Source organism: Diplotaxodon limnothrissa, linkage group LG6 (assembly GCF_057381915.1).
Source record: "Diplotaxodon limnothrissa isolate DT_005_m linkage group LG6, D_limnothrissa_male_GT1.1, whole genome shotgun sequence".
NCBI classification, from domain to species: domain Eukaryota; kingdom Metazoa; phylum Chordata; class Actinopteri; order Cichliformes; family Cichlidae; genus Diplotaxodon; species Diplotaxodon limnothrissa.
This window is the reverse complement of record NC_140601.1, coordinates 19872785-19894613: the sequence shown is the minus strand read 5'-3', so window position 1 is coordinate 19894613 and position 21829 is coordinate 19872785. Positions and strand designations below refer to the sequence as shown.

Here is a 21829-nt window from a genome sequence, read left to right as displayed (position 1 = left end):
GCAATTCTGCATAAATTTAGTCCCAATATTGTTGCTTGTCAGCTTCTTTAAGCCTTTTAATAAGTTTCCTCCAACGCAAAAGCAAAGCGATGTCATGTTTTATCCGTGTCACACCACCGAGTGTCACTGCTGCCTGCGAGTGCTAAAACTGCACGCTCCAATGACGACACACAGAATGTTACATCTGGCACATCTAGCTCTGGTCTTTCCACCACACAAGTGATCAAATGAGCCAATGGTGCCTTTTTATTGTTTTTCTTTAAAAAAACAAAACAAAAAAAAAAACAAAACATGTTGAAACGGTTCAAATATGACCACTTGGGAAGCAAAGAAAAAAAATGCTATACCAAGATGACAGTGACCTAAAACATGAGACTTTAGAAAAAAAAGGAATTAATCAAGTAATACTAAAAATAGAGCATTAAAATCAAGATGTTACAGAGATGTTTGCATGGAATAAACAACATGGCTAAAGACCACACTATTAGCTACCAGAGAGAAAAGACAAAAAGGTCCATTGCAATAAAAGACAGACTGTCAAGTGCTGGGGTAAATATATATTTCTGCTTCATATGTCATGTTTTAGAACAATAAAATATAGGCCTCTGAGCTGTCACTCTCGCCTTTGTCCTAATGTTGCCTGCAAAAATACCAAGAAAATTGACATAATCCTGACAGTTTAAAAAGTACACATACTGAGCATTATTTTACATCTGAGCAAGACTCGAGGTCACTATTTGTTACAAATAGTTATCAAAAGAAGCCTTAAGTTTCAATTTTCTGCAAGACGCTTCAACAAGAAAAATGGCTTTCCTGTGTCCAAAGCTTATTTTCATATATACCACTATATATATAAAAAACAAAAAACAAAAACCATATTAAACAAAGGGGGAAAATAATCACAGAAATATACACCAAGAAACTGAACAAGGGTTCAGGATACAAATAAAAGGCATTCAAAAATTATATTCAGTCTAAAATGAAAAGCAAATCCAAAATGTTGATCCTTTTTTTGCACCAACTGGTCGTCAGCAACGAACTAGAAATCTTGAGGGCGTTTCTTGGACAAGATGAGATCCCTCCATCTTCCTTAGTGCAGTCTAGAAAGAGGTGTTTGGTCAGTCAGGGATGGAGGGGTGGGGGGTGGTGGCAAACCCCCAAAATGGTCTCTCAAAAAAAAACAAAAAACAACAACAACAACAACAAAAAAAAAAACCCAGTGAGAGAAACACAAGGGGCGGGGAAGTAAATTACAGCCTAATGAACTACACAAAGGGGAAAAAGAGGTGGCAAAATAACTTAGAATAACTTAGTAGCAGGTGTTTTGACTGTTACGGGCAGTGCAGAGTGGGGGAGGGGGGCATTTGTGCACACATCACAATTGCTGCTATTTTTCAGTGCAGTGCCACAGATTTGCAGTAAAGCCAACATTGGAAAGGAAAACTGACGAAACAAAAATAAAAAATATATATATTAAAATGAAAATAACCACACAGATGTTAACTCGATGCTTTCAGAGTGAGACGGCACGGTTACGTGAGGGTGCTCCTACTATAATCATGATTGTCTCGGTCAGTTCGGTTCAGTGTCTCTACAGCAGGCGCCTTTAGGGAGGAAGTAGAGTCAAACAGTGATTCTGGTGACGGCGGTGGCATGTGATGGTGGCAAAGGAAAGCGGGTAGGGTTAGGCAGGGTATCGACGGGGGGGTTGTGGGGTGCTGTGGGGGTTTCTCTGAGAACTGGAGGCTTCGGTTTTGGAGATTTAAGGGTCTTCATGGGATCTAACAGGCCTCCATCTCTAGCAGAGGGCCTGAAGCTGCTGCCTTTGCTTTGCATGTGGAGAAACTGTTGCGTTTTCCTCCTAGAAGAAAAGGGAATAAAAGAAATGACTGCATCTGTACACGAAAAAAAAACCCCAAAACTGCTGCATTGTGAACACCACATGCCAAAACATGAGTTATATTCACACTGTTCATCAAAAAGCAGACAAGACAAATAGAGATGACTCAGGGTGACTCCCATGTGTCTCACCATGCAAGCATGCTCCCCTTAGTTCAAGGGGGTGGGAACAAATTATCTGTCATCAGCATCTACATAATCAATCATTTGCTTTCAGTTCGTGGTGTCAAAGCTGGTTGAATGAAACTCTTTGCAGCAGTGTGGAGCCTCTGAGCTACAGAGGCCTTATAGGTCAGTGGCAGGATGTGGGCTGGTCTAGCTTTGATCTCATGTAACGTGGGGGTTGCCTTGACCCAGCTGGCAGTGCTGCGCTCTTCTTTGCTCATTCCTCCTCTCATGCTCCCTCTCTTTCTCTCTCTCTCTCTCTCTCACGCTGGGGTTGAGCGCCCAATTGTGTTTCTTCTGGTTGACATTTATGCTGCCATTGCAGGTGGGCGACGGGAAAACAAGAAAAAGGAAATTCTGGGTCTGTCTGAACACCCACGCTTCTGGTCTTGGGACAACATAAGAGCGCATTCATGGTTCTATAGGTGGTAGACAAGCGTATCCCACATTAGAAAAATGCCAGCAGGTACTATTATTTGATCCCACGCTTGCAGCATATTTGTAATAGCTTCAAAGTGGCATTTATATTTATATTTATATAGCCTATGACTGACCCCGGTCTACTGTGCCACATCAATCTGTTTTTGACAATAGACGAGGAATCACAGGTTTATACAGAATACAGTACTTAATACATTACAAGATATCTGTGACTGCAGAAGGATTAGTGTATTATATGGATCACTATTAACTTTTAATGTGTTGCTTCATCTAATTAGCTTCCACCACTGCAAGTCCTTTTGCTACAGTGTGTTTCTTCTACTTTACAGACAGTTAACAGACTCAGAAAGTAGTACCTCCAGTCGCTCAGCTTAAAGAGTGTACTGTGAAGCAAGATTACCAAGTTAGCCAGATACACTGAGCCTAAAGACAGAAGCGGCTCTCTTTAAACCTGGATAAATCACCAAGCTAACTTATGCTAAACACATTACCTGGTCATGAGCAGATCTGAAAATCAGTTGCATCATGTTATTACTGGTTCTTTTATTAACAGCATGTTTTAAGAGTGATGTAGATTCTCTGCTGAGAGAATGTGTTTCATTGTGCGTGCAATTTGTTTAGCCATAACTTACGTAGAAAACACCAAATGATGTCCCAGCTGTAAAGTTACTGGAATTTGCCCGCATAAATGTTAGTTAGTTTCAGATTTGGTTTTTAATTTGGTGCCAGCGCATAAAGTTGCAGAGCTCCAAAAACGAACAGCTGTGATAAAATACATTAACTCGAGTAAATTTGGTTATTTTGGTTGCTCTGTGTGCTATCATCATAATCATCTGATAACATCTCCAATCTGAGTAGGGGACACTCATAGGGATCATTTTGTGGGGGGGAAAAAAAAAGCATTGCATGGCATGTGGAACGCCCCCTTTTTTATGTGAGCGAGTATAGAGCCCGAAGCAAAGAACTGGGCTTAACAAAGAAAGCTGATAACCACTGCCCTAAAGCCCATCACCTCTTACTGTGGATTTAGGCTTTGTCAAGCCAGCTAATGCAAAGAAAGCCTGACTGTGTTGAATTTTCTTTCAGTATACCCCTCTGTTAGGACAACCTATTAAGAGCACTTGTGTACTTTTAAAGACTATACATATTTAGTGCCCGTGTATTGCTAAAGCTGATATTAATCGACCGACCAGATGACAGTGAAGCTGATGACAGCTTGAATATTTATATTTGTGTCCAATCAAAGTTATAGCAGAACTTTATCACATAATAACAGTAGTCTTTTCTTCTCAATGTGAATAATCTTGAACATGTGACTTTGGGGAAAATGTGTTCCATCTTTAACTGGAGTGTTAGAGAAAAAGCTTTGCCAAAACATAATATCCCCCTCACATCTCCAGTGTGGTGTGTTATTTACTAGTACTAGTAAAAACCAGTCATGTACAATATTTATAATTTCAAAAGCGACAGGATGTACTTATCACCCCAGCTGTGTCCCTATGAGCTCGGGTAAACCTCCACAGGGTCTGCAGTCTTAAGAGGCACGTGAGAACTGTGTCTATCATGTAAACTATGTCGCACAACAGGCACCTGACTCACAGACGCACTATCCTGCACAGGAGACTGCCATAGTTCATGTAGCTATGTTGTTAATTACCCAAACCTGCGTGGTTCAGGCAGAGGTCGACACGAGGGTGTAAAAATGTTGCGCGACTCCACTTCACAAGACCTTCATGAAATCGGCCCCGGTTCCCTGACGAGGGAAAATTGTTTGTCAAGCTGCAAAAGTGTTCTTTTCCCCTCTCGTGATCCAAGCTTGGGCTAACATAACAAAGTTAGCTTCAGTTATTGACAAGCCAAGGAGAGTTATTTTAGACCCAAGCAGCATCAAATAGAATCAGTGATCAAAGTGGAGAGGCATAGACAGAGGTGGATGGATGTCTCCTGTGACTAAAAAGATGGATGTTTTGTGAAGACGGTAGAGAAACGAAAGAGAAACAGTATTAGTTTGCTTCTCCCTCGTGGCAAAGCCGAGAGTGAAGTCAGGCGAGTGCTACTGCTGTTCGCTACATCTTAACACTTAAAACTGTCTTAAGCACACACAAACACGCGTCACCACGCTGACTGCTTCACCACATGTGGATAAAAGAGAACGGGACAGAGGCCACCTTTCCCAAAGAGAGCTGACCCGCGAGCGGCACAGGACAGAAACTGAAAGGAACACATGGCTCAGAGAAAAAGAGAGAGCTCCTGTTGCTTTTATTTACCTCCGCCGCCCTCCCTCTTTTCATCCTAGGATCTCAAAGCGGACCCGCACGCCCGGCCCTGCACCCAGTTTCCTGGGGAGCATTTTTCCTTCCCCCCACCGCAGACATGAAAAGCGCTGGCCTTCCTGCCTGGGGAAGAGTCCTGAGGGGTGGCGGGTGAGAAGTGTGTGTCTGCGTGTGTGTGAGTTTTTCAAAAAGAGCTAGTGCTAACAGCAGGGGTGTGTGCTTGCGTGGTGGTGGTTGGTTATAGGGGGCACCAGGCCAGTGTTTCACAAGGTCCAGCCGACACAAACACTTGGATTCAGGAGCAACTTGACCCCTCCTCTCTTCTCGCTTCCCTCCGTCTCCTCCTCCGCCTCCGTCCACATTAGTGCTCAGGAATGTTGGCCGGTCTTTTTTGCAGGAAATGAAACGATCCTCTGTTCAGAGGGTGAGTGAAGGTTTAGTCTCCCCCCTTTCTCTCTCTCTCACTCTCCCCCAATTCCTTTGCCTCTATGTGAGGGAGGGAGGGAGGGAGGGAGGGAGGAAGGAGTGGGACGAGCCCTTGCCCGGCTTTTGAAGTGTGGGAGGTTAAGATAACTGGCACGGCCTCGCGCCTCAATCGCCGCTTTCACCTCTCAGGCCGAATCAAAGCACCCGCAGCTGGGACCCACACGCCTTATAGCCCCCTGACCTCCATCCCGTCACCCCACCCACCCCTATTCCCTTCAGCTCCCCTCAATCCCAGCACAAAAGCGCTGGGGTTTCTTTTCAGTACTATTAAGGAGGAAAACATTGCTGAATTGCTAAATTACTCTAAAAATAAGTCAAGTGGAGAGTGCAGACTCTACCATGAGAGGAAAGACCCTGTGGTTGGGAGATGTGTCCACTGATGCTACTGAGCAGGAATCACCTTTTTAGACTTTCCTTGTATTGCTCTCTGACAGGGCAAGAAACAAGTACAGTTGGATGATTTTAGGCTGTAAACAAGCCAGCAGTGCAGGCAGATTACCTAAGCTGCTTTGTTTCTCAGGCCCAGACTTGAGCCTGGTGTGCTGGAGTGTCTCGGCTATGACCTTGGCCTTGTATCGCACAACCAGCTTTGGTGGCAGCTTTTCAAAGAAGCCACAGCTCTATAAAAAGTGTTACAGTGATGCTCTTAACAGCAAAAAAAAATGTTGGAAGAAAGGGGAAAAACAGTAATAGACGGCCCATTAGAAGAAACACCTGGAAGAGATGGCAATGAAAGGAAATATTCATTAAAAAAAAAGGGGGGGGGGGGGGGGGGTGAAAACATTGGTTTGTATTGGTTCCACAAGCATTATCAGAAACGAACAGTTTAAAAAGAAATATGAGAAGCGAAAAACGTGCCTGTATAAAATATTGGAGCGTGAGGAAGGGTGGGGTCTGGCTGTGGTCAAATGGGGGAATAGGAAGAGGGGGAGTCACCCAAAAGCCCAAACCTCAGGCATGTGTGGGTGAGACTAGGGGGGAGCACAGGAGGGTGTGGGGAGGAGTGGTGAGGTGTTGCCCACATCTGAGGAGGCATTGCTGGGGGTGAAGTCTGGCCGTGTGCCCCCGCACAGCTCAGTCTGAGCCATTGCAAACCGGGGGATGTCAGGGAGGAGGGTGGTGGTGCGGCACATTCAAAGGGCCTGCACAATGACTGTTCCCTCTGCTGTGGTCTCGCTTCAAAGGGCCTCCACCGCCACTTATATTCAGCATCAGGACAGAGGAGTGGAGCAGGAAGAGGTGGAGTAGGGCGAAACGAGGCAGCGAAAACGAGTGGAAGAAGAGCTGGGATAGTCGTTTAGCCTCCTTTAATAATAAACACGACTTCCTTTTGACGCTCCGTCCTTTGCCTGCCTGCGCCGTGTTACCTGGGGCGCTTTCATTCTGATAACTCACAGATAAGCATCTCACAAGGGGAGGGTTTTATGGAGGTCACATATTTTTTGCCTCTTCCGAGAGGCTGCAATGCCTCGAGGAGCCCCCGGAGGGGGGATGATGGAGGGGGGTGGAGGAGAGGAAGAGAGGAAGTAGAGAAGTCATCACAAAAAAGCCATGAGACTGGACCCTCATGCTGTTACCGCAGCTGGCAAAACCACGACACAATAGGCCCGTGACTCAATCAAAACAAATTCCAGGCCCCAGTCTAAACAACAGGAGAACTACAGCTTCATTTATTCCCATGTGGAGCCTTCTACTCCGTCCCCTATCCCACCCCACCCGACCCCCCCAAGAGAAAAGAAAAAGGTGTGAAATAAGGCTGCCAAGCCAGGATAAGACAACTATGTCAGTGTGAAAGATTTTTTACTTCTGAGCGAAAACCACACACTCAACTGAGGCTTCACATGCTAAGTGCTGAGAGAGTAGTTTTACTTCACAGTGTATGCTTTGTGGAGGGGGGGGGGGGGGGGGGGGGGGGGACATTTCCGATTCCATTTCCTACCTAAAGTAACATTAGCTGGGGCGTCACTCTGATTTAAAATCTCTCCTCCACCTCCTACCCATAACTATCCCCCCACCATTTTTTTTTTTTTTTTGGTACAGTTTTAAAAACATCCTCTGATCTCCCGCGTGCTGCTCAGAGCGAGACCCACAGTCAGTTTCGCAATCCGGATTCCTTCCCCAATTATCCCAGGTCACTAATAAGGCTGGGTGTGGAGGCACTGGGCTGTGCCGCAGTAGCCTAGAGGCTCGCTGCCAAATTGAAATGACTCTGGAAATGGAGGCAGACGCTGAATCTTGCCTAATTGCAGCCTGAGTGTGTGGCTGGCTGCTCAGATTTTGTGCAATGTGTTGAGAGTGATGAGGGTCTGAGAGAGGGAGAAGATGAGAGGCAACAAATAAAGACAGAGGGGAGGGGGGGCAGAAAATGAGGAACGGAGACTGAAGGATGAGTGGCGGTTGACTGAGATTGGGTAAACTCCGAACTCTGGAGAATGGGGTCTGCTGGGGGATTTTCTTCTGGGCCTTTTCTAGCCCTCGCTCTCCCCTAACGCGCTCGCTCCCTCCTCGCTCATCAAAGTCTTTTGACAGCTGACTTCTGGCTGCAGACATCAGAGGGAGCAGAGCTGGGGCACGACCGAGACAGACAAGAGGAGATGAGCGAGAGTGGCCACCAAAGCTTCTGCTTGAACAACACTTTCTTTTATGCTTCTGGAGCAGGGCGTGTGGTTCCAAATGACCTTTGATACACTCTGCAGATGTTCATAATGCATATCCAGGACCACCTGATTTACAAAATAAAAATATACCACCTCGTGCCTAGTTTGTGGCAACTCCCAAACAAACAAAAACTGTGAACTTGTATGCAGCTTCACGGCAACTCTGGGGGCCCTTGTTAGCCAGATTAAAAAGCCACCTTTGTTAGGAGTGTCTCCCCCATGTGAAAAAAATGTGCAGTGGCTGAAACGGGAGAAAGCCTTGGGGGCATGTAGGGGTCTCAGCCAGATAACTATCTCAAAGGCTGTGAATCAGAGGGCTTAGTCAGACAAAAGGCTAACAGCACGAGAGGAAGCAAGATGGACAGAACCAAAATAAAGAGGTGCAGAAACAGCGAAGGGGAGTTTAAAAAAAGTGCAAAAAGAGTAATTTCCACTTAGTGTAAAGAAAGGGGTGTGAGGGAAGGAGCGGCGAGAGAGACAGGCAGAAACTCTAATTTCACAATGTCAGACTAATGACTTCTCTAAGAGCCGCTGTACTGTGGTGAGAGCCAGCTGTGTGGTGGACCCACTGTTTGACATGCTAAAGATAACAAAGGGAACCGACATCACGCCATAAAATGCTGCTCTGAGGCTCAACTCCTGGCTTGCCAGGCCTTTAAAAAAGGCCATTTAATATGAAAATGCATAAAGTCAGTGCAGCACGTCACCAGAATATTCTTCATCACAACCGTCCAAATGTTGAACCTCCGTACAATAGAGGTGTTCACAACAGAGTCCCCAAAATTAACTCGTTATCAGATTTCTTTGCAGATTCTGCATAACGGGGGAGAGACAGATGGGTTAGAGGCGCGGACAGATGAAAAGGAATAGACAAACGAGTTCATTTAAAGATGCTTTTTGGCGTCTACAGCAAGCTAACCTCAATCCAGCTCTTTGGGATCTGCATAAATTGAGGGCTTGGGGAGTTGTGGCAGTATCCTTGGTATTATGCATATTAGTTTAAGGCTGTCACTGAGAATCAGCAAGGGTGTCCATCCCGCTGCGGCTAGGCACTGCTAATTATTGGATCAGAGATAAAGTGCTTTTTAGTGCTTGCGCTCTCTGTTCCTTGAAAACTGGCTGTGGTCACCAAAAAAGGAAAGAGACAGAGAAAGAAAAGAAAAGCCCAATTTTGGGTTCGCAGAGCCACTGGGTCAGGAATCGATCAAGTGGAAAACCTTTGTGTGGTTAGGGGTGATTTTGACGTAAGACCAGATTTGTCACATCTGCCCGGCTTGTTCTGCTGCCAAAAGGAAGCGGAATAACAGGATGCTACCAGACTCTCAGGGAGGGAGAGAAGCGACTCAAGGAGAGTCAGGAAGATCGAGAGGGGGGAATAGAGTTGCCTTTACCACATACTGGGACTAGTAATCCTCCTCTTAAGAAAAAGAAAAAAAGAAGAAAAAAGGACAGGTGACAATTCAGTGAGGCCTTTCTTGACATTTGGTGTGGATCGATATCTCTCTACGTATTGATAACGTGTTGAAAAAGCAAGGGAGCGAGAGACTACATTGTGCCTTTGTTATGAGAGCATTATAGACACCCTGAAAGCCCAGATACCATGAAATCTTATTAAAGGTATAGCATCTCATTAAGTTCCTGCCAGACAAGCTGCTGGATCCTGCCCTGCTTCACAAAGACGCAGAGAAAGACAACACATGTAGCCCATATGGGGCTGAGCTGATATCCTAGCCTCCACCAGAGCAAAAAAAAAAAAAAGTTTCAGATGTATTATTTATGCCATGTTTAGAAAACACTGAGTTCATGAGCTGCATGATTTATTAAGCAATATTTTTAGTTTATTTGGACACTTTTACCCCCGAATAGCATACGAGTTCTCATCCAACCAGCTCACAAAGACACTGAACTGACCAGTACATGCATACGCTTGCATGCAGAAAATTTAATGTATATTGTGTTGAGGCCATTGAGCAAACCACACACACGCACACACAAACCACAATCCCTCTTCAGGCCTTAACACAGCTGACACAATGACTATGGCAAGGTTAGGGTGGACCTTTTTAGGATTAGTCTGTGAGCACATACTCTCTCAAAGTCAGTGTTTAGCAGTTTTTTTTAAAGAACAAAATGAAGGATAAAGAAAAAGCTTGACATATATCAAACTGGACCAGACAGGGAGGGCATAGAGGTGGGGGGGTTGTCTTACCATATTCTCAGATGTACGCCGTTTTCATTCTCTGGCCTGTACCTGCAGAAAATTGCATCTTTAAAAAAAAAAAAAAAAAAAGGGTATCCGGACGGCAAAAGATCATAACCGTCCATCTGGCCTATACAGTTGTACAGACCAAAAGGAAGTACTGACATTTTACTTAAGAAGTAATTCTCAGTGGATTACAGTTGCAGTGCTAAGGAAGAGGCTCAGAAGCGCAGCTAAACAAGGTCAGCAGAAAGACACACTGTAGAGCAGCAGGCAAACAAATAATGCAAAGCCCAGAAATCCGTAAGCAGTCGTATAGAATGGACAGACTAATCCCAAAGTAGGTGTAATATGAGAAGACAGGGATAGAGACATAAATGAAGGGGTGTACACAAGTCAAGTTTGAGGCTAGACTGAGCATAGTGAGTGGGTTAGTTTGGTTAGTCTGATTCTACTAGCTGTCAGTCAATGAGAGGTTAGTGGTTTGTTTCACAGGGCGAACATTACTGCAAATGCGACAATTTGCTGTAAAACACGACCCCACAGAAAGATGGTGGAAGTGATTCCCAACTGCACAATGAAACCAACAAACAACGGCGTTTCCCAAATGAGCGAGGAGGCAGGAGTTGGAAGCGTCTCTTACCTGTGGTCGATTCCTGCATCTTTTCCCTCTTCCGCTTCTTCTTCTTTCCCTAAAAAATATACAGAGGAACGCATAAAGTGTGGCTCCAGCACTCACGCTCACTAGACCACTCTTGATATCCTGCTGCTGACTGCCATGTTCACTCATCCCCTGCTGGGCATCCAACCAGCATCAACCCAGACTCTGGACTCCACCACAAACTGCGACACTGAGGGACAGGCCGATGGAGAGCCGGATCTCGTATCAAGTGTGCTCTACCTCCTCTCGACCGCTTTTCCATAGTCTTCAGGCCTGTTGAAGTGTGGCCATTCCCGGCCGAGTGAAAGTTCTGCTGTTTTGACAGCTCTGTGTCTAGCTTTGAAGTCCCCCCCCCCCCCCTTGTATTTTTTAAATGACAAACATTAACATGAAGTGCAATTAAAAACGCTCACTGCAATTAGGCTGTGAAGAGTAGCACTCGTTTTTCCAGTGAGGTGGTGGGAGTGCGTAAGGATTTTTTAGCTTATGCTAAATCCCCAGGGGGGAGACTATAGGTATAGATAGCAGTGTAGAGTCGTTTTAGTCAAATATGAGCAGCACTTTGGTTTCCTGCTGCAAAGTCTGCTAATCCACTTATTCATGAGCTAATCTGCCTTCTACTGCCGCGGCAGACAGGGAAGAGGAGAAGCTGAGTGAGTGTGGGTGAGAGAAAGGGTGGGGAGAGATAGGAGGGGGTGCACGGCAAAACTATGAATGATACGCGATTTTTCCACGCCAGTGTGTTGCCTATTTTGGGTGTTTCCAGGCACGATGCTCTGTCTGTAATACTGTGATTGTGGGAGCGGTCACAGAATAACTAATTCCAGAAGGATACACCATCTACTTTGCACTACCCATTATCGTTACCTTCGTCGTGTGCCACATAGAAAGCCATTCCTCTAACCCCCTTCTAAACATCGAAACTACTGAGAAAACAGGAAATTCAACAGGATCCGGCCCAAATGTCACCAATGCAGTGATGATGCGCATCTTTAACTCTGCTGTGCTTCACTGGGAGCAGAGCTATGAACAATCCCCCGCCCCACACACACACACCCCACCTCAGCGAGGCATTTTGGCAGTGGAGCCGTGGAGGCAGAAGGAGGAGGGATGCTGTCGGTGTCCGAGGGGAGGCAGATAAACACCACAAAGCACTTTGGTGGTGGAGTGAATGTGAGTGCTGGAGCCACACTTTTAAATAAAGGCTGGTGCTCTCTCTCTCTCCCAAACACACACACTCACAAAGATTCATACACGTCACACGTCACTCAATAACACATTTAGACTCTCATCCAGCAGCACGTAAGTACACATAAATGCTGTAACAATAAACACAGGCTTCATCCTAAAAATCCAGCTGAACCGCCCAGATTCACAAACAAAAAAACAAAACAAACAAAAAAAACGGGCAGCTGGGGGAGCAGAGGTTGCTACTGCTGAACGCCGCATGTATAATCCAGCCTCCTCGACTCAGTCTAACAGTTGCTTTCTACATCCGAAGCCGATATGGAACATCAAAGAGCGCCGTAACCATTACCAGGCAATTTTCACTCACAATGGCAATAATAGTGTCCGTGGTACTGCAATCCATTTTAGTGTGGATGGCACTATAACAGTGAATCACAGTGTTATGAATTACACATTAGGCTGAAACAAAGGGTCTACAAATGGACCCCATTAGCATGGAGGAGGACTGGTGCAAATTAGTGTGTTGGTGTGTGTGTGTGTCATTCCTGTGTGGCATTTTAAGAGCAAGTCATGCAACGCTGACATAAAGAAACATGAATCAACACAAACACATTCGCACATGCACGCACACGCACCTCTGTCAGTCTGTTCTGTTGATACTCACATAGTTGTCTCGAGCGGACCAGCCTGGGTAGAGCTGCATGTGGAGCTGCCGTTCCTTGCGGGCTAACTCGTAATACTTAGCTTGCTCTTCTCGAGATAAAGCATGCCACTGTTTCAGTACAAAGGAGATTAAGGGGGAGGAAAAAAAATAGCATACAGTCAATTACTGGCATGCACTTGCATGTTCTCTGCGTAGAGGCGTGCGCTGGTGTTTTGGTATAGAAGGGGGAAAAAACTTTTCAACTTCCACATGTGTATAAAAGGAAAAAAAAACGGGGGGGATGAAAGACACAAAGAAGAAGGGGGGGGGGGGGGGGGGACATGATGAAGAGATTAACATGCGCAAGAGTGAGAGAAAGAGAGAAAAAAGTAGGGGAGAGGGGGGTGGAGACAAGAAGGGGGGGGGACTTAGATTTCTTATGAAAACACTGCTTCCAATTTAGCAGTGCTTTTTATTCAAACTATGTCAGCAAGCAATTACCCTACGCAGGCCACAAACTAGGCTTTGCTGTGGCTGGCTGCCTCAACCGCCAGGCCTATTCGTTAAGGCTTTTAACATGGCTCTGTGGTTCCATTCTTTTCCCAATCCTCAAAAGGAACAAATTTTGTCATTTCCAACCGTGCCATTATACAGGCATATTTTATTAAAGCCAATCTGATTAAATGTCAGTTAGACAGGCAGCCCATGTCTGTGCTGTTGAAAGACAGAGAGAGGTGGGTGTGGGGCTTTAGGGGGAAAGTGGAAGTAATTGGCTTGAGTATCATCAGGGCAATAATCACAACCAGTTTATAAAGACTGCTAATAAAGGGGAGAAATCATTGCACTTTTTCAGCTAATCGAGCAGCCTCCTCAGAGAACATGACATAAACTATGATCTCACCGCGATTCAGCAAAGATAAACTCGGGGGAAAAAAAGAAAGAAAGCTAGAGATCGGCGTATAGGTATACTGCGCGACCCACCCTTCGTCCCAGGATCTGATTGATGGCGGCGCTCTCCTTCAGCGTGCACTCGGCAACCACGTTCGCACGCATCTCTTTCATGTAGAGCATGAAGGCGTTTAGCGGCTTTTTGATGTGCGGTCTTTTGGGCTCCTGCTCCTTTCTCTGTTCGTGCTGCGGCTTCCTGTAGAGAAACGGAATACGACAACAAAGTGGAGGAGGTGAGAAAGAGAAAACACTAAAAAAGTTAGAAAATACGCAAAATAAATTCAAGTCCAAAGCAACGGGAGAAGGAAATTATGTTGCCGCCGTGGCGACAAAAGCAGCCAGGGTCTGGCTGCACTCAACCAATGGCGAGGCAGCGTGAGAGGGGCTGCCACGCCATGGGCCCCGGCCTCTTTAATCATGTGCAGTTGTATAGTTGCAGCCCTTCATGCAGAGAGATTACTTCACCAGTAATGGCAACCAAACTTTCTTGTCCGCAGCACACTGGTGAATACTTAAAACCAAATGCTCTCGCGCTAAAAGAAAACACTGCTCGACTTACTTTCTAACAACCTTTTTGATACCAGTACAGTCTTGGTAGGAGGATGTCCATGAATAATGGAAATATCAGTGATAACCACTTCAGGGCTCTTACAGCACTTCCCACTGCACACGCTGGGGATGTGAATTCTTAGCACTAATCTAGGACCTGTATCTGTTGTCAGCTAAGAGTGTTGTGATCCCAGAGGCCAAATGAAGCATAGGCCTGTTATCAGCAGAGCGTGGGCCCTCGCCATTTATCTGCTCACATCAAGAGAAAGAGAACAAGGCATTGGGAGAGGGTTTGCTGAGCATCGCCCTCCTGTAGCGAGTGGAGGAGAACACAAATACCTGGAAGTTTGTTGTGTCAAAAAATGCTGATAGAGGAGTGACAGCACAAGCTTTAAGGTAATATTTTTTGTGTTTGCAGGACTCACATGTGCATGATGTCACCGTCATGAGGCGGCTCCTGTTTGACCTGTGGGTTGACAATGGCCGGGTGAGGGATTCCTGTGGCGTGAGGACCTGGGGGACCTGGCACCATGTGGTGCGGGAACCTGCAATAACAGGACATTTTGATTATTAAAGACTAAGAAGAGGATCAGAGGAGTGGAAAATATCTTCCAAATGGCATTAAAGTGAGAAAAAAAGACTGGGAACTGTTTTATATGACTTTAGAAATTGTCACACACGCCATACGCATGACTGCATATGGCGTGTGTGACAATTGCATGACTATAGCCAATGATTGGTTACGCCTCAAGAACAAGAGTCTCTTTCACCGTGTTTTTACGCTTGTCACATTTCAGAATTTGTGGTTAGATCTCACTTTTTAACTTTTCTATCAATAGTTTATAATATTGTTAGATTTTAACAACATGGTTATAGCTTCTCTTTAATGAATGAATAAAAAAATTAAAGTGAAGTGTCAAACAACATGGTTCTAAAGTGCAAATGCACCACTCCCTCAGTCTAACAGCCTTGTTGCTAGGTATAGACTCTGCCTAGGAAACCAAAAATCAGTGGGTGTAGAAAAACAGGGATTTGTTTTTAAATAAAACAGCCGCCTGTCCTTAGCCTAACTCCTTAAATCAAAAGTGAGTTAGTCAGATTTACAAGGGCATGAGGAGGAAAGGTGGTGGAGACTTCTGGTCATGTGTGATCAAGTGTCCTGCTCGTGGACGTTACATCTGTCTTCACTCAGTGTTTGCCCTAAAGCCAGCAGAGTAAGAGATAGTGAGGAAAGTGAGAGAGATATGTTTGGGGGATAGGGAAAAAAAAGCACAGGAAGTAACAAGGATGCAGTGGAACAGGACTAAAGAAAAGCACTTGAAGTAAGTCTCAGAAAGAAAGAAAGAGAGAGAAGCGCTTCCAGAAAGCTTTGATAATGGTTAAGCAGCCATATGGCTATGCAGGGGCACGAATGTGGTGATGTATTTGACATGTGCTGGGCACACAGTCGAGTGGTGTGGCTGTGGCCACAGCAGCGCAGCACAAACCACCGGAGGCGGACCTCCCAGAGGAAGCTGCTGTTCCAGGCCAGTACTTCTCTATTCAGTACACAAAGCCGGTACAGTGTCACTGTCCATAAGATGTAAAAACGCTGCATAGTTTCTGGTCCCTTTTTGCATGAATCAGTCGTGCAGGCTTTTGCTTTAATCTGCCTGTGACTCACCATCCCAGCTGTGATGTGAGCTGCCCCACTCCTCCAGGAGACAAGGAGTAGAAGTTGGGCATGTCTGGTCCGGGGTGATGCCTGGGCATTCCTGGTCAAAGAAAAGAAGAAAAAAAAAGCAACACACAACTATTAGATAGGCAGAATGCAGATAAGGAGGAAACAGCGCAAGCAGCAGGTTAGCAAAAAAAAAAAAAAAAAATCCCTTACAGACATATTTTAGCGATTATTCAAGAAGTGTGTGTGTGTGTGTGTGTGTGTGTGTGTGTGTGTGTGTGTGTAAAGTTGGGATTATCATCGGGTTTGCATATTCCTCAGTCATACATTCTGGTTAAAGTCATGAACTGCCAGTTACGGAACAGGGCACACACCGGGGCATCAGCATGGCTTCTTGACCTCACATTATCAACCCGTGAAAGGGGCGGATAATATTTTCCCCGCTTAAGCTCGACTCCTTCCAGTGTGTTTCAGCATCTTTAAGCTGGATAATTGAGGCTTCATCTTTATGACAGAGGCTGTGGCTCTCCCTGTAGACACAGGATTGACACAGACTAGCTGTCTGTGGATCTCCAGGACTAAGCTCCTCTATCTCCAGCTCGCCTGCTCTTGTTGGGCTTCAAGGTCAAGGGGTATCTTTCTGTGAGAAGACTTAGTGAGAAATGGGCTGCGGGGCGACGAACGTTTAACATCTGTAAGGTCTCATGGTTTTTTGTCTTAACACACATTTTTCCCCCCTTCTTATTTCACAGTTGTGCAAGTAACAATAAAAGTCGGAAGATATCAGCAAATACTGTTTATACACAGGCAACTGGAATGTGCCTACATGTGTGCTCACGCAGACACACACACAAAGAAAAGAGGGCAAATGCCTCCAGATTAACACCATTTTCTAATCCCTGCTGGAGCCAGCCTTTTCTCCCTGCCTCTATCTTTTCTCTTCCTCCTTCTCTCTCTCTCCAGGCTGGGGTCTGAAGGGGGCCTCCCTCCTCAGAGAGGCTGGCCGAGTGGGAGGCTTATATCTCCAAAGCCAGTGTAGCAACGCTGGATTCATAGCACGGATAGCGCTACTCCCCTGCCTACTAATCCACCACCTAACACTCCTTTAGGGCTCTCCTGAGGGCAGAAGAGAAGTAGGCGATGGCTGAAGCAGCAGGGGAAGAAGAGAGCGCCCCGGCGTGTTAACCTTGTCACTCACACCCCTAAGGTGCCTAATTACTCACTCCCCCCTTTTCAGTTCCCGTTGACATCCCGACAAAGCTTCACGCTCCCGTTTCCACTCTGAACATGTGACACCGATGTGACTGTCACCATAAAAAAAAAACAACAAACAAACAAAAAAGAGGATTAAAAAAAGTATTCACTAATCAAATTCATGCTATATGTCTTTACCCCCCCACCCCACCCCAGACAAACCTCCCACTACCCTCCCCTCCGCTCGACCTTCCATCCCTCATTGCAGGCCTTGTGCATATTAGGGCTCATAATGAGAAAATCCATGATTGTTTTTCATAATTAACGAGCAGATCAAAGTCTGAGCCCACTAAGGAGTGCAGAGCGGCAAATGGTCGATATGTGTGAGAGAGAGAGGAAGAGACAGAGAGAGAGAGGAAGAAAAAAAGAGAATAAGAGAGATTTCGTTTTAAGCATTTTGGCTTAGCTCTTCTGATATCCACACACATGAATATGCCTAGGGAAATCATTTGCTGCTAATTCTGCAACCAGATCGCTTGGACATGGATTTCTGTTGGGCTGCGGGTGCAAAAAGATCAAATAGCACGAAAAAAAAAAAAAGAAGGAGAAGAAGGACCTCCAGGGCTCCTTTCAGCTCTTGATTGTCAGAGACCCAACGTGAACAGTGAAACGGGTGTGAAGCGTTTTTCCTCAGACTGTACAACGTGACAACACAACTGTTAAATCTTCCGTGCCTTCGTTATTTCCTTCTGCTACCTGTTTATCCTCTCCTGCCTCGACAAAACATGTCAGACGTGTGATTTTTCTGACATATGTGGAGCACTGTTTCGTTAAATGTCCCCGCTCCCTTCATCTCTGCTACTCTGTGTACTCCTGTGCTCATTTCCACATTGTTATTTATAGCTGGTCCCTCAGAACCTCCGAGCCTCAACATCATCATCGTCATCATCATCATCGCCCACATCTTGTCTGATCCCTCCTCCTCTTTTTTTTTTCCAACTGCCAGCCGCAGGAGAAGAAAGCAGAGAAAAGAGACAAGGTGTGGGACAAAACTGCGGATGGGCCACGTCTTTTTTTGTTTCCTTTCTTCCTTGCATTAGCGAGAAGCTGCCAAAGTCTCCAGCTGTGCAGGGCTGAGGAGCTCGCTCCCAAACGGCTCAGGAGCTCCTCCGCAGCTGTCAGAGCTGCAGCTTGATGTTATAACTGAGAGGCAAAGAGTGCAGAGGGAGAGGGCAGCAGAGCTCAGCGTGCCATCCCACAGGCTGCTTCAAATGAGCTCACACTTTGAGATGATAGGAAGGATGACTGTACTGCGACACTTTTTCCCCCCTCTCTCTCCTGATTCCCGTCTATCCAGACATTTATGCAAAAAAAACCTAAATGCAGTCAGGGTTCATCGATGCCTCCATATCAAGCTGCCATGTAAGCGGATACGGTGCAAAAATCCATTTCAATGTCACATTTTATTGCATTAAGAAGTACTGGTGACCTATAATGTGTCTGTGACGACTTTCTTTATTGTATCCTTCTACAGTTTTCACTCTTTCAGTCAGTAAAAACTTGCTGACAACAAAGTGTTCAGTGCCACAGCAAACCCCGTTTTTTGTGTTCCCTTTTACATAGATATATATAAAGAAACGACCCCTTTTAGTTCCACACAGTGTGATAAAAGGATTTCAAATGTGGGATAAGAACAGCAAATACTGCTGTGGCATTTCTTTAGTGTCTTACCTTGTTTGTTGTTGGCATCCTGGGGGTGATGGCCAGAATGGGACACTGGAGCGAAGTGTTCGTCACTGTACGTGATCAGGGGGGTGAGCGGGTGGACTGCATGAGACGGCTGCACCACGGGGACTTTGTTGGACTGTGGAGAAAAATGCAAGAAGATTTACTTTTTTATTTTTTAAATTCTGTGAAAAGCTGATGCCTTTTGTGTTATTCCATCTGAAAAAGGGGCCCTGATCCCTCACACATGATTCATAGAGTACAGGTGGTCTTGCTCTGCAGCAGCACAATGCCTTCTTGACTTTCATTGTATGGTCAAGAAGTTACTATACATATATATTTTTAAAAAACATTTCTTGAATTTCTTCTCTCTTTACTAGGCTGGGCACAGCAGTTCAAAACTTTGTTTAGCCTAGGTCAGCAGGTTTGAAAATCCCCACATCCCCCGAAGGAGGAAAAAAAAAGAAGAAGAAACAAGTCAAAAGAGGTGCGCGAGCATGTCTGAGACAGAAAAGGGGAGAAAGATGCAAACAGAGGTGGAGCGAATAGAAGCGGGCAAGCGATAGAGCAAAGGGAAGGGAGAGAAAAGAGAGACTTGCAGGGTAGAGTCAGAGCAGAGGTCTTAGGCGGGAGATCAAAGGCAGTCATTAGCTGGTGAATAAGGGGAGTTCATTACAGACCAAGAGCCGGGGGAAGAAGAGATGAGGGATGGAGGAGGAGGAGAAAGGTGGGTGGGGTGGGAGTTCTGGCTATGGGGAGAGAGCGTGAGTGAGACAGATGTCTGCAGCGGTACTTAATGCAGGGGTAATCACGTCAACAGTGGCCTGGCCACAGACCCCTCATCCCAGGCTGACTCAGAGAGACGGAGAGCGAGAGAAAGAGAGAGAGCTTCCTCTGGAAAACTAAAATAGATCGAACCAGGCCCGAAAAACCCCCCAACCACCAGCCAACAGTGCTTACATGCTTCAGCTGCACTGAACACATGGTAATGCTTAGCCATGCTAAATCTACTATTTACAGTCTGAGCCCAGAGCTGAGCTGAAGTCAAAATATCACCTCCACAGGATATATGGCTAATCGAGAGAGACGGCGGTTTTTAGGAAACTCTAATCGATTTTATTCCCAGAAACAGTCACATGATTAGCAGCGTTGTTAAAGATACCCATCTAAATTTAGGATAAGAATCAAATTATGACAGGATGATAATAATAAATGGACTGTTCTTTATTAGCCCTCGCTTTGTTGTCTATGACATGTGTGCCAAGGTGAAATTCCAGCAGTGCTAAGTGGTGACTGGTGCCCCGCCTCACCCACTTACGCACACACAGAAAAACTCCTTGGACACAGGGGTGGCTGGAATGTCTGAGTTTTTCTGAACCTCTCGCAGACTGGCACCAGCTTCAACTTAAGAACCCCCTCCGTCCTCCCCCCATCTCACCACCTTCTGGGAATGTCCTCAAAGAGCAGTACGTGTGGTATGTGTGTGCACGTGTCCAGCTGCATGAACCATCATTCTCATCAGGGTCCCAAATCATGCCGGGAATCTCATCTCCTCAGGCAAATTCAGTTCCCGGTTTGGAGACGGGGTGTTACGGCACCATAAAGCACAGGTTGCACTGCACATGTGGTAAAGTTTGTTCTCACACAAGAGAAGCCCTGCCTGAAAACTAAGCCAAGGATGTAGAGGTGTAATTTTCTCACACCAGCCCAGGTGTGTTGCATTCCCTGGTCAACAAAGAGCCAAAGGTTAGTGTCCAGCCTCATCTTTAAGAAGGTTAGGCTTATTAGCAAGGCTGCTAAGCCTAAAAAGAGGGGACTAACTAGGCCTACAGTGGCTGAGACATGCCTCCACCAGGGGCTAAATGACAGCATTCTCACACATATTATTTTACGCCTCTCCACTCCCATTTGTTACGGTGTGGGAATGAGATAAGAACCTGGAATGCTATCGTTAAAACCTGCTATGCTCCCCAATATTGAAAGAAAAGCCAGCTGGAAACAAAAAAAAAGTTCTCATGTTTGTGTGTACACATAGAACTACAATAAAAACAAACAAACATTTAAAACAATATTTTAAAGCAGGGCGACTAACTTCTTAGTACCTAAGAAAGCTTGAGTTTTACTGCCACAGTGGAGAAGCCCTCTTTTGTGCTCTTCCCAGTTACAGCTGTCAAATCCCATTTTTCTCAACTTCTTAATAAACTGCTTCCATTGTGGGGAAGAAAAAAAAGATCCACCAGGGAAAAATCTGCAGGCCTTTGTGACCAATAGCAAATTTATGCCCGTTTAGGGTGCACACTTACGCAAATTGCATGGCCTAACTGTAGTTTACTTTAGAAAAGGAAAGGAAATAAATTGTCCGTCAGGCTTCCAACAGCTTCATTATACTCTAGATATACATAAAATTTGATTGTGCAAACCGTATCAGGGTCAAGCCAAATCCTGGTTTAGATGGTTTTTTATTTGATTACATGCAAAGAGGTATTGCTGGGGCAACATTTTACCACCATAAATTAAAAAAGAAAAAACAACATTAAAAACTGACACCAGTAACAATTTACTGAAAAAAGGAGCTGGAGACACCCAACTCCTGACAACAGCCATGAGGGTCATGCCATGTCCTAATCTGATTCCTTCTCATACCCTACATACCCAGCCCTACTGGCTGCAGCAGTAGCGACACTGTTGCAATGGGGGCATCCATATTGGAGGTCCCTTTTATTGTACAGGAGAAATAATAGGCTTAAGATCTTTCTATTCATATTTTTCAGGCAGAGTGAAAGAAGAGAGGCGGCGAGGATTGAAAAGAAAAACGTTCCATTTGGAATTTCATATCCAGGCTTGGCCGGGCCTTTAAAAAAAAAAAAAAAACCCTTCAGATGTGGTTTTAAGAGAAATTCATTGTGCGGAACTGGAGCTGGCAGGAAGCCCTCCATGGAGGAGACACTCCAGTGTGTTTCAGCAAGGGGAGCCATCTGAAATTGGGGGTGGGGAAGAAAAAAATGGGACGTTTCACTTTTGTTTTGTTTTTGTTGGGGTTGTTTTTTTTGTCCCCAACCCTCCTGCCTTGATTTTTCTGACGACACGCCGACGTCTGTGATCTTGTATTCTGTCATATTCCACCAACATCGTGTCACGGT

The 21829-nt window shown here is 45.5% G+C and overlaps 1 protein-coding gene across 1 annotated transcript in view; it reads right to left on the bottom strand.

Annotated features, from left to right (window-relative positions):
• Nucleotides 1–1781: 1781 nt before the first annotated feature.
• The window catches only part of lef1 (lymphoid enhancer-binding factor 1), a 40187-nt gene continuing 20139 nt past the window's right edge, over nt 1782–21829 (bottom strand). The window contains exons 4-10 of the mRNA XM_085355842.1: nt 18696–18828; nt 15774–15864; nt 14536–14655; nt 13595–13757; nt 12635–12742; nt 10765–10813; nt 1782–1861 (exon numbers count right to left, since the gene is read on the bottom strand). Of these exons, the coding sequence (XP_085211968.1) occupies nt 1782–1861; nt 10765–10813; nt 12635–12742; nt 13595–13757; nt 14536–14655; nt 15774–15864; nt 18696–18828 (744 nt within the window). The remainder of the gene's footprint in view (nt 1862–10764; nt 10814–12634; nt 12743–13594; nt 13758–14535; nt 14656–15773; nt 15865–18695; nt 18829–21829) is intronic.